At 38.5% G+C, this 12,654-nt stretch overlaps 1 protein-coding gene across 1 annotated transcript; it reads right to left on the reverse strand.

The window, feature by feature from the left end:
* Positions 1-291: 291 nt before the first annotated feature.
* Positions 292-3,564, reverse strand: LOC134655271 (toll-like receptor 3). The gene has a single exon (XM_063510721.1). It carries the CDS (start codon positions 3,215-3,217, stop codon positions 293-295), a length of 2,925 nt encoding a protein of 974 aa, XP_063366791.1. The 5' UTR covers positions 3,218-3,564; the 3' UTR covers position 292.
* Positions 3,565-12,654: the final 9,090 nt, after the last annotated feature.

A 12,654-nucleotide genomic window follows, 5' to 3' on the forward strand; every position in this document is an offset into this window, starting at 1 on the left:
CTCAATATCCAGATCATCACTCAGATCGTCAGTTACCCAGTGACCCAGGTACTTGAACTTAGTGACGAAGTTTAAAGGGACATCGTAGAGTGCCAGTAGCGGTACCGTCGGATAACTTTCTCTACCAGCTTTAAAAATCATCACTTCGCTCTTTTTGACATTATATCTAAAATAAAACATATTTAAGCAAGTAAACATTTTAATTTAAGCTTACTTTTAAAGTACAATTACACATTAAGAATATTATAAAAATATCTACAACTCATAAACATATACCTATAGGTATTTAAAACTATTCCATTTCCATCACATTAGATATTGATTGTCTGCTGTGCGACAAATGGTTACTAAACGCATGTCTTAACTTAAAGAAAAAGAATATCAGACTTAAAACTAGTAGTCCAAGGAGTGCCGCAAGGCACGTTGCTATGAAATATAATGCAGACCTCAGATTAGTTGAGCCTCCATCACTAGCGGTCTGAGCTTCAAATTTATTATTTACAACGTTATTCGATTTCCAATCATCGAACATATTCTTAATTTCATTTTTCATAGATTGTTTTTCTTTCGATAACATTTCAATGATTGTTTTCTCTATTTCATCATTCCTTATTGGCGAATCTGTTTGAGAATTGACCGCTATAACATTACGAAGCTTTACATATTCTTGTATGTTTTCTAAAGCCCTGTTCGTGCTATTGTTAATATTCATTAGTTTTTCAAGGAAAACATTATTTCTTGTCTCACTTTTGTTAAATACTTCTAGAAATTTTTCAATTGAAGTAGGCACCTTTTGAAGGCCGATTGACTCAAGATCAATTTTAGAATCGTTACGGTTCAAAAACCTTTCGACTGTGACCCGGAATTCTTCCAAAGAACTCGACAACATTGCCGCGAGAGCAGTTTCGTTACTATTGTTCTGACCAAAGTCGTTAAATTTACTCTTACTTTTACAAGTTATGCCATCGACATTCTCTTTATCATATATTACATGTTTCGCTTTAACGGACAGTACGGGCTCGTGCTGATGAACATCAATATTCTTTTTCCATTCGGTCAATCTACTGCAAGGTACATGGTTGCCCCCTATGTAAAGCTCTCTAATGTTTTCTTTAGTAAACTCTTGAAAATTTACATCGTCTATTAGATTATTGTCAACATAAACTACTCGTACAAGAGGTGTGTTGTGAAATATGCTTGCACTAAAACTATGCAACGTATTACTTGACAAATCAAGAGTGTTTAAATTCGCTAGACCATCAAATACACCAAACTTTAGAGAAGATAGAAAGTTATTGCTTAAATTTAGAACGCTCAGGTCTTCATTATCTCTGAAAGACCCTGGTTGGATACTAGAAAGCTTATTATTACTGAGATCGATCCATGCAAGTTGACGTAACCTTTGGAACGATGTCTTGTCGACTGCCCTAATCTTATTAGAAGCCAGATTCAACCGTTCGAGAGTTGTAATATGGAACACTTGGACTGCGTTGATATCTGATATTTCGCAAAAAGACACATCTAAGTTTGTAATTGTAGTGTTCACTATACTCTCGAAAGTAAATATTGTTGTCACATGATCAAGTAGGACTACAGAGAGTGACTGCAGATTCGAAAATATTGATGAATTAAATACCACGTCTTTATTGGCTGAAATGTCAAGCTTTAGTAGATTATTTAATTCGCGAAAAGCTCTATTCTCAATGTTAATGAGATTATTCCCCTTTAAAGTTAATGAACTTAAATTAGTTAGCCCTGAAAACGTTTCATCTGTCACATTTTGAAGTTTATTGTATTGTAAATATAAATCTTTCACAGATCTTATATTCGTATTATTTATTGAAAAAGATTCTATTTGATTGTAAGATAGATCCAAAATTTCAATTGACCAAGTGCCATTAAATATATTAACTTCTAGTGCTGATATCTTACTATGTGTAGAATTAAACTTTCTTAAGGACTCCATTCCGTTGAATGCGTTGTTTTGAATCGTGTTTATTTTGGAATTAGTAAAATCGAGCTCTGTAGTCAAAGCTAGTCCACGGAACATTTGTGGAGGGATTACATCAACAAGAGGATTGTTATTTAAATTCAACGACTCGAGCTCTTTTAAATTTTGGAAAGAAAGTATTTCAATATTTTCAATTGCGTTATTAGACAAATCGACAACTTTTAACGAAGTTAGAGATTTAAACGTTTCGTTTGTGATTTTCTTAATTTTATTATTATTGATATAGAAGTAGGAAAGATTGTTTAGGTTAGAAGTGTCAAATTCTATGTCTTGTAATTGGTTATATGAGAGATCTAGTTCTGTCAATAATTCGAGTTTATAAAAGGTGGTTTTATGAATTCTGGATATGGAATTTCTACTGAAATTTAAAGATTTAAATTGCCCTTCAAATAATTCCGGACCTAGCTCAGTAACATTAGCACTACTTAAGTCTAGTTTGTCGACACAAATGCCTAGAAAGGTATTTTTGATCAAAGAACCCGCAATAGGATTTTTATGGACTTTAAAATCCTCAATACGCTTCCCTTCAAAGGCTCCTGGTTCTATTTTAGAAATTCTATTTGATGATATGTCCAATGATTGTAAGTTAGTGTTATGCTGAAATATAGGCTTTGTGATTGTATTAATTGTGTTATTGCTCAAGTCCAACTCCTTTAATTCAACCAAATGGTCAAACGATGTATCTCCAATACTAGCTAAACTGTTCGAACTTATATTAAGTTTTTCCAACTTGGACATTTTATCAAAATTGTTTTCCTCAATCGATGTCAAATAGTTGTGATCTAAAACCAATTCATTCATAAATTCGAATCTTGCAAAAACGACACCCAACTTAGTTATTTCGTTATATGAAACGTATAACTTCTGGAGCTGTGTAATGCCTTCAAAAGTAAGTATTTCGAAACTTTTGATACAATTATGAGATAGATCTAAATGAAGTAAATCTGGAAACTGTCTGAAGTAATTGTTGGGGATGGATGAAATAGCGTTGTAGCTCAAATCTATTGTCTGTACCGCGCTGAATCCGGCGCCGGGCGATCTCTCGCCGACTTCCAAATCTGCTATTTGATTACAGGACATGTTGAGCAATTTGAGACTGTTAATTTTTGTGAAAGCTTCTAGCTTTAAAGATTCTATTGTATTACTAGAGAGATCAATCTTTGTTGCTTTGTGTGCGTTATAAATGGCTAATGGGACAGAGTTCATTTTTCCGTTGGTAATCGACAGAGTCAATATGTGGTCTCTGAGTTCATTGATAATGCCGTAGGCGTCGAATGAATCTGTTCCGTCGATATTTTCTGCTTTGACGAATAGACTGTAGTCGTCATCGGTTCTAAATCTTCGGTAACCGTTGTAGTAGTCGTAGGTTTCATGGCGTCTGCATGACCAATCTCTCACGGAGGCGATAGCGGAGCCAAAGTCATCAGTGCAAGTTAATTGGCCTTCACAAGGTTTTCGACCCAAGTTGAGCAGCTCGCAACCACCATCCACTTGACTTATTGCGGCAAATAATGCCAGCAAGATTATCCTTCCGGCATTATAACCTGAAATTAAAATGATTAGGTACAGTTAAAGTTCACTGATCGAAATTTTTGTTCAAAATAGATGTAACTGTTATTGCGATGAAAGTATGAGATAAGTACCTATATATATATGGGTTTTTCATATCCTGGATGTTTTATATTTTTAAACCGACGCGTCAGGACTCTTATCATTTATCATGCCGAAGAACTAACCGTTCTTTGTGTACAGTGTGTCGGCCGTAACAACAATATTATCGTTTCTAAATTAATTGCAATTTAAACGAATTTGTACCTATATTTTTCCTGAACAGAAGGGGACATCTGTTATTATAATAAGATATCTGCGAAACGAAGTGTACCTACACAAGTAGTCTGGAATTTGACTACCTAATAAGAAGATAATAGGTACCTAACTATCAAGGACCTCAAGGTTTGCCCGTTTGGTTTTTTCAATCATAAGAAGAGTCCAATGAAAAAACCTGTCATAGTTTTTCCAATTTAACCCTTAAATGCATGGTATACGATGCATCGTACATATCCAAAACATCTAATTATATTTGTAATTAGACAAATTCTGTTTATTCTTTTATATTATTTCAATAATAAAACGAATCCATTTTCCGATTTATCACATTTTAGGCAGTAATTTAATATTATAAAAATTACGTTTGTTTTAAGACTAAATGTCGGAAAACTTGGACAAACCCAGAAGTTGATGATTTTTAGTATGTGATTTTGGGCAGATTTTTCGGGGTTTGTATTTATTTTATTTTTCAAAACTTTATCAGAGGTATATTACTAATAGTGTATCTTTCTGATAATAGTAAGATTTGTCCTATATATGTCCTATATATTTACACAAATATAATTTAGCCAATACAACTTCTAACATTGATTTTGCAGTGAAAATCGATGTTATATTTTTTTTACTATTTTTCCTAGAATCAGCAAACAATTATGTAATACATATATTAATTCGGAGCAAAAAGAAAAAATCATGCATTTAAGGGTTAAGAGAATGCTATGGCGAATTTACACCAGCTTCCGAAATTTGAGATAAGTAATTAAGTTAACAATCTTCTGGTGGTTATATTTAATTTTTTTAATAGATTCTGACCACACTTACCTTGCACAAACTTGGCAGTGAGAAGGTCCGACTCTACGAAGAAACCTATTATAGAAAACATAGGTAATAAGTCGAAATGAAACCCTTCAGGGAAAAAATCTTTATAAATATTGTCTACTAGCTGTGCCCGCGGCTCCGCCCGCGTGGAATTCGGTCTGTGTCAGTAAGCTAATTCATCCCTAATTTCTCTTTCTCTCCCCTGGAGGCGGAACTTGAAGTAAAGTTGACAGATCGATACGATTAGCGGACTGAAGCCAGATAAAATATTTTACAATTAGGTAGGCACTAAACAAAACTACACTCCAAAACCAATAGTTTTTTTCGCCCTTCCCCAGCTTCGCCCAGGCTGTAAGTGCCTAATCACAGAACAATAGTATAAGTGTCTAAGTGCGAAGGCCGAAGGCCGAGCTCCACGTAGGGCCAAACGTCCGAAGCGTCCAGGCGGTCAGTGCTTAAGTCGTAGTAGTAGTCGCTCGGTAGGGTGCCCAGAAAGCCACCTTAAGTAAATTAGGCTTATCCTTTAAAATCGTATTAAAAACGCGAGCGTAGCGAGCGCGAAAATTTTTTGATAAAAAAAAATGTAGAGAGGCTATGTCAGGGACACAGCCGCAATGGTTTACGTGAAATTTTGGTGTGGATATCTAATGCGAAAGCCGAAGGCCGAGCTCCATGTAAGGCCGAAGGCCCGAAGCGTCCAGGCTGTCAACGCTTAATCTCAGAACAATGGTATAAGTGTCTGATTGCGAAGGCCGAAGGCCGAGCTCCGCGTAGGGCCGAAGGCCCGAAGCGTCCAGGATGTCAGTGCTTAAGTCGTAGTAGTAGTCGCTCGGTAGGGTGGCCAGAATGCCACCTTTATCAAAGTAGGCTTAGCTTTAAAAGTTGAAAACGCGAGCGTAGCGAGCGCGAATTTTTTTGATAGAAAAAAATTGAGAGAGGCTATGTCAGGGGCACAGCCGCAATGGTTTACGTGAAATTTTGGTGTGGATATCTAATGTGAAAGCCGAAGGCCGAGCTCCATGTAGGGCCGAAGCCCCGAAACGTCCAGGCTGTCAGTGCTTAAACACAGAACAATAGTATAGTGTCTAAATGCGAAGGCCGAAGGCCGAGCTTCGTGTAGGGCCGAAGGCCCGAAGCGTCCAGGATGTCAATGCTTAATCACAGAACAATGGTATAAGTGTCTGATTGCGAAAGCCGAAGGCCGAGCTCCGCGTAGGGCCGAAGGCCCGAAGCGTCCAGGATGTTAGAGTGCTTAAGTACTACTACTACAGTAGTCGCTCGGTAGGGTACCCAGAATGCCACCTTTATCAAAGTAGGCTTAACCTTAAAAGTGAAAAACGCGAGCGCAGCGAGCGCGAATTTTTCTGATAGAAAAAATTGAGAGAGGCTATGTCAGGGACACAGCCGCAATGTTTACGTGAAATTTTGGTGTGGATATCTAATGCGAAAGCCGAAGGCCGAGCTCCATGTAAGGCCGAAGGCCCGAAGCGTCCAGGCTGTCAACGCTTAATCTCAGAACAATGGTATAAGTGTCTGATTGCGAAGGCCGAAGGCCGAGCTCCGCGTAGGGCCGAAGGCCCGAAGCGTCCAGGATGTCAGTGCTTAAGTCGTAGTAGTAGTCGCTCGGTAGGGTGCCCAGAATGCCACCTTTATCAAAGTAGGCTTAGCTTTAAAAGTTAAAAACGCGAGCGTAGCGAGCGCGAATTTTTTTGATAGAAAAAAATTGAGAGAGGCTATGTCAGGGGCACAGCCGCAATGGTTTACGTGAAATTTTGGTGTGGATATCTAATGTGAAAGCCGAAGGCCGAGCTCCATGTAGGGCCGAAGGCCCGAAACGTCCAGGCTGTCAGTGCTTAAACACAGAACAATAGTATAGTGTCTAAATGCGAAGGCCGAAGGCCGAGCTTCGTGTAGGGCCGAAGGCCCGAAGCGTCCAGGATATCAATGCTTAATCACAGAACAATGGTATAAGTGTCTGATTGCGAAGGCCGAAGGCCGAGCTCCGCGTAGGGCCGAAGGCCCGAAGCGTCCAGGATGTTAGAGTGCTTAAGTACTACTACTACAGTAGTCGCTCGGTAGGGTACCCAGAATGCCACCTTTATCAAAAGTGAAAAACGCGAGCGCAGCGAGCGCGAATTTTTCTGATAGAAAAAATTGAGAGAGGCTATGTCAGGGACACAGCCGCAATGTTTACGTGAAATTTTGGTGTGGATATCTAATGCGAAAACCGAAGGCCGAGCTCCATGTAGGGCCGAAGGCCCGAAGCGTTCAGGCTGTCAGTGCTTAAACACAGAACAATAGTATAAGTGTCTAAATGCGAAGGCCGAAGGCCGATCTCCGCGTAGGGCCGAAGGCCCGAAGCGTCCAGGTTCAGTGCTTAAACACAGAACAATAGTATAAGTGTCTTAATGCGAAGGCCGAAGGCCGAGCTCCGCGTAGGGCCGAAGGCCCGAAGCTTCCTGGATGTCAGTGCTTAATCACAGAACAATAGTATAAGTGTCTAAGTGCGAAAGCCGAGCTCCGCGTAGGGCGTAAGGTCCGAAGCGTTCAGGCTGTCAGTGCTTTAACACAGAACAATAGTATTCATGTAGGTAAATGTGTGTGCTGGGAGCCCTGAAGCACTCAATGGGTTTAGGAACTCCAGAGGGTCTGTTGTGACGTTGCCTTCATCCAAGACAGTGTTAATGGATTTAGGTATATACTGCCTGTTCACCTTCGATTTCCGCCAATATCCGCGCATGTGTAGGTAAGTATAGACGTACGACTCTCTCCAGTATCCACTGATGTACCACAGTACTTACCGTCGAGCGCGTCTGTCGTGCGAATCCGCTGAGCGGTCAACCGTTCTTCGCACTGCGTGAACGTCTCCCAGGCACGGGATTCTTCCTCAGATTCCTGAGACCGTGCTACCTTATAACCTCAATACGTTGCGAGAATTTCGCGAAAAAATAGTTTTTTTTTCGGAAAGGTATGGTAACGCGTTTAAAATGCAAGTCCCAAATTGTTTGACATTTACAAAGATATATACATAATATTTAAAAACTTTCGCGTTTTGAACACATATTAACTCACATTTATAGACGGGCCTATCTTGAAACTTATTTTATTACCTTTATTTACCGACGTTTCGACACAGGTTTCACTGGTCGTGGTCGCAGCTAACTGATGTCCCAACAAAATGTCAAAATAGAGATTTGTGCAACTACCCGACGAAAAGTGTATGAAAAAGTTTGGGGTAGACATCATATTTTCAAACCACCCACTTCACAATAATGTTAATTGTCAATAAACCCGCGATAGACCCGTCTATAAATGTGATTTAATATGTATTTGCAAAACGTTTGACATTGACTACGAAAAATGTTGTTTTTTTTTACAAAGTACACAAAAAAAAGTTTACACCACTTTCTTAAGTTAGCGCCATAAGATTCAGATGCAAATATAACTTAATTGAGTGTAGTGGCCACCCCCCCTTTTAGGGGTTGAATTTTTCTAGCCTAAAATGTGGCCAGGGATTTTCTTGACAGATTAGTAAAGTTTGCATAAAAATCCGTTCAGCCGTTTTCACGTGATGCGCGGTCAAATAAACAGACAAACAGATAAACAGACAAACAGACAAACAGACAAAAATTCTAAAAACTGTTGGAACGTGTTCTGTTATCGATTCTAAGTATCCCCAGCCAAATTTTTTTCAAATATCTTCTATGTACAGACTTTCGACCCTCTTCAGCTTTATTATATGTATAGATTTTCTTAGTATAGTATAGGCAGTCTCGAACGAGTCGTATTAGAAGTCTATTGCATAAAAGAAAATATAGCTTACCCATTATTACAGCTCCTCATCGGGCAGTTCAGGATCGGTTCTACACAACTTTTATCACTGATTTGTATTTGCATATGCTTATTAAATGTGTCGCGGCGGACGGGTCAGCAAACACTGATGGGTGTTGTCTTTATTCGAACATTTACAATATCCCTCTGTTATCACGTATCATGTACTTAGTCACAGGAACTCGTGATGGACAAGTGAGAGCTCATTTAAATGAAACTAACATAATACCTACAGTTACTTATCATTTTTTAAATAACCTCAATAACGTACTAATCATTATTTAAGTCAAATATTATTTACCCGATAAGTTAATTACCCGAGACATGATGTAGTAGTTAGAGAAGTAAGTTAAATAATATAGGCACGTCATTGTTAGAAAATTATAAATAAAACAAGCACAGATGTGTTAACTAACATTTTGTTTTTGTTTTCGATGATCAGTCTAGATTCAATAGCTCGTTTAATTAATGACCATAATAAGTAATCTTTTTTACAGGGATCGGATATCGGTATTTTTTGTATGGGAACGGAAACGGTATTTTTTCGTTCTTTGCTAATTACTTCATTTCTAATTGAGCAATCTAATAATACGAAGTCGTAACCTCAAAACACAACTGAGTCCTACATTTCGAGTATAAAATAATTCGAAAAATATGGTTATTTCTAAGTTTTTGCAAAAAACCGGTTCCGATCCCTGCTTTTTTAACATAGTTAGAAAGAGACCGGTAGTCATACTGTCGCGCCAATCATGTGCTAGGGTGCTGTAGTTCATGAAATGACTTGAAACATGACAACATGAGTGAATGTAGGGGAACCCCTTGATGTGTTTTAATTTTTCGTATGTTGCAACACTCAATCACCAGGGGTATAACTCGTTTATATTTGTTTTGTCCCATTAGGTATTATTCGAATATCTTATCAAATGTGAGTTGACTAATGTTCTATTTTCGCATCACAAAGAACTGCACAATTCATAAAGCAAAGAACGACGTTATTACCACATTCTGCCGTCGGTACAAACAAGAGAGCATTAAAAGTTTACAATAGGGAATATTACGCGAAAGTCTGCGTAGGGGGCGCCACATCAACAACAAGTAAACAATCTAAGGGTCTACCGCAAACGAGAGCGTCGACAAAACTTGTCAGAAAACAGTTTAAGATACAGTATGTATAAGTTACTCTATGGTATACTTAAGTCACTAGTGCTGCACTCTGGCGGCAAAACATTGCAGTAATACTCCCTATTGTCATTGTTTTTTTTGTTGCAAAGATGGCCTCAAAGTGTTTCCACCCAAAATTTCATGTAAATTGGTTCATTAGTTTAAGCGTGAAGAGGTAACAGACGGAGTTACTTTCGTTTTAATATTAGTAGGGATAGGCGTGGCGTTCAAATAGGGTTAAGGACAAATAACAAAAGCACAATATTGGTCTATAAAAATCTTTTATTAAAAAATCACTGCGATATTGTGTAATAGTCGCCTACGCACAGGATCTGCCATACAGTTAACAATTATACTATGTCATTATGATCTTAACGGCTCCGCGAGCCTACATTATTCAAATTACAACTAAACACAAGCGAATCCGAACACAAAGAAATGCTATCAATCGATCGACAAAATAAATACACTTATGCCCGGTCGGGAATACATATTGGAATTTAATATAGACATTATAGACATTTCCGCTACCTTAGGATCCGCTAAACCCGGTACGGACGTGGTTCACCGATAATCTTAATAATCTTAAGTATAAGTCAGTCCTAGAACTGGAGCGGCCTCGTGTGTGTGTGTGTGTGTGCCGGCCTGGTACGTGTAGGACGCGCCCCGCGCGTGTGTGTTGAGACGCCCCGGGTACCGTGGCCGAAAAATACCTGTCAAAATATAAATATTTTGTAAGTAGACAGAGCATAACCCGAGTCACGGAACGCACGCAGCGTCGAACGTGCACGCTTGAGTATTCGTTTCGTGGTTGAGGCGTAAGAGCTATATTACAAATATGTTATTTCATTTATTTATTTCCCACATATAAGCTGACAGTATTTCAACAGAAAGCTTGTGCACGGTTAACATTTCAGGATGTTCGTTAGGTTATCCTATAGATAGGATAGGTTAAGTTACGTTTGTTTTATGGCAATCCTGAAAAGCGACGCGTTTCTGAACCAAATGAATTATGACTAACGAAAATGCGGGCAAACAATACATTATGGCATGGTATAACTAGTAGTTCGCCCCGAACTGAGAACTCGCGGTTCGCCAAAAATATCAATTGAATGCAGTCGTCAAAGGATCGAAAACCGCGTATGATTTATTGCAAGGTCTGTGGAGCCCTTAACTGATACTGTATCTGTGGTAAGCCGAAATATTTCCTGTCAAATACCTATATTATGTTTATTTTATTTTATTTTTATCTTGTTAATTATTTCAAAATGGTAAATTTAAAAACGATATTATACAAGTGTAAGCCGAGCACTTTCATTTGATACCAAACTCGACCATACTTTCTTGCAAATAAAATGACCAGAATAGCAAGACACCTCACAAACAGCTTTTTGGCCTTCTAAGCTCTTCTAGCTCAATAACCCCTTGATCGAGCCTGCTCATAATTTAATGACTAAAATATAATGCCCTCGACTACACGTTTACCCAATTTTATTTAAATTAGAACAAATTTACTTAAGTTATTGTGTATCAAACTATCTTCTGACAGTTCAGCTTAAAAACATCGAAATGCCGGGACGTGCCGCTAGCCAGCCGCGTGTTCAAAGTTGAATGTAAGAACTTCGCTTCGCTTCGCTCGCTCGTTCGATAATATACTCCGCCTGGTACTCTCTTCCGAGATTCGCGAATGACCTAACTGTCACTTGCCTACGTCATCATGCTGTTTACAGGTTCTCAAACTTTAAAATGTGGGAGAATTTTAACCAACGGTGAAAATTATTTTAACGGCATTAATTTTAAGTTATTCATGTAGAAACATAGTAAAATAAAACAAATCTATACTGCCCTTTTCACTCCTACTCTTACAGTTCCGAATAGAACAGCCAACCATTTTCGTAACAAAACATTAATTACCAAGCTTAGAAAACACTGCGACTGCTGACACTGAGCGAGAAGGAAATAACAATTAACACGCGTTCGACAAGGATGACGGTCAGGGACAACATGGCGGATTGTCAAATGTGACAGCGCTATCCTTTGTTGCCAGTAGTGTAAACAGAATTACCCGAACGTCTGAAATTTCTTTCGTGAATCGGAAGATATTGCTAACGAATAATTAAAAATGACGTGTTATTGTAAAATTTAAGATAAAATACATATAAATGAAAATTATAAAATTATAAAGAAATATTTTAACTTATTAACCATAGATATAATGTACCCATGTAACATGTTATGTTGAAATAAAGTAGCAATGTTATTGTGACGTAGGCAAGTGACACTCTGGGAAGAGAAGACCATGTTTTATTAGACCATGCATTATGGCTTAAAACTATTTGGGAAACGAGAGAGACCCGAAAAAAAACCGGCCAAGTGCGAGTCGGACTCGCGCACGGAGGGTTCCGCACCATCAACAAAAAATAGAGCAAAACAAGCAAAAAAACGGTCACCCATCCAAGTACTGACCCCGCCCGACGTTGCTTAACTTCGGTCAAAAATCACGTTTGTTGAATGGGAGCCCCACTTAAATCTTTATTTTATTCTGTTTTTAGTATTTGTTGTTATACCGGCAACAGAAATACATCATCTGTGAAAATTTCAACTGTCTAGCTATCACGGTTCGTGAGATACAGCCTGGTGACAGACGGACGGACGGACGGACGGAGTCTTAGTAATAGGGTCCCTTTGGGTACGGAACCCTAAAAACGCGAGAATCAGTCTTATAGTGTCAAAAGTTTATTACGTGAATCAAAGCAGCTTAAGAGACGTGTCATGGGCAGGGGTCGGACAAAAAGTGCGGATGACGTAAAAATGACGTAATCTTGCACACAGGATGATGTTTGAGTTTGTATTTAAACTTCCGTGTGACATGTAGTAACAAAGTAGTATTAATGAAGTAACAAAATAATCGTAAATAAATCCATGGAATTACATGGAAATACAGGTGGTAGGGTGATGTAGTGAATAAAATAAATTTCACGAAACTTGCCACAATATTCGAGTAA

The sequence above is a fragment of the Cydia amplana genome, chromosome 16 (genome assembly GCF_948474715.1).
Source record: "Cydia amplana chromosome 16, ilCydAmpl1.1, whole genome shotgun sequence".
NCBI classification, from domain to species: domain Eukaryota; kingdom Metazoa; phylum Arthropoda; class Insecta; order Lepidoptera; family Tortricidae; genus Cydia; species Cydia amplana.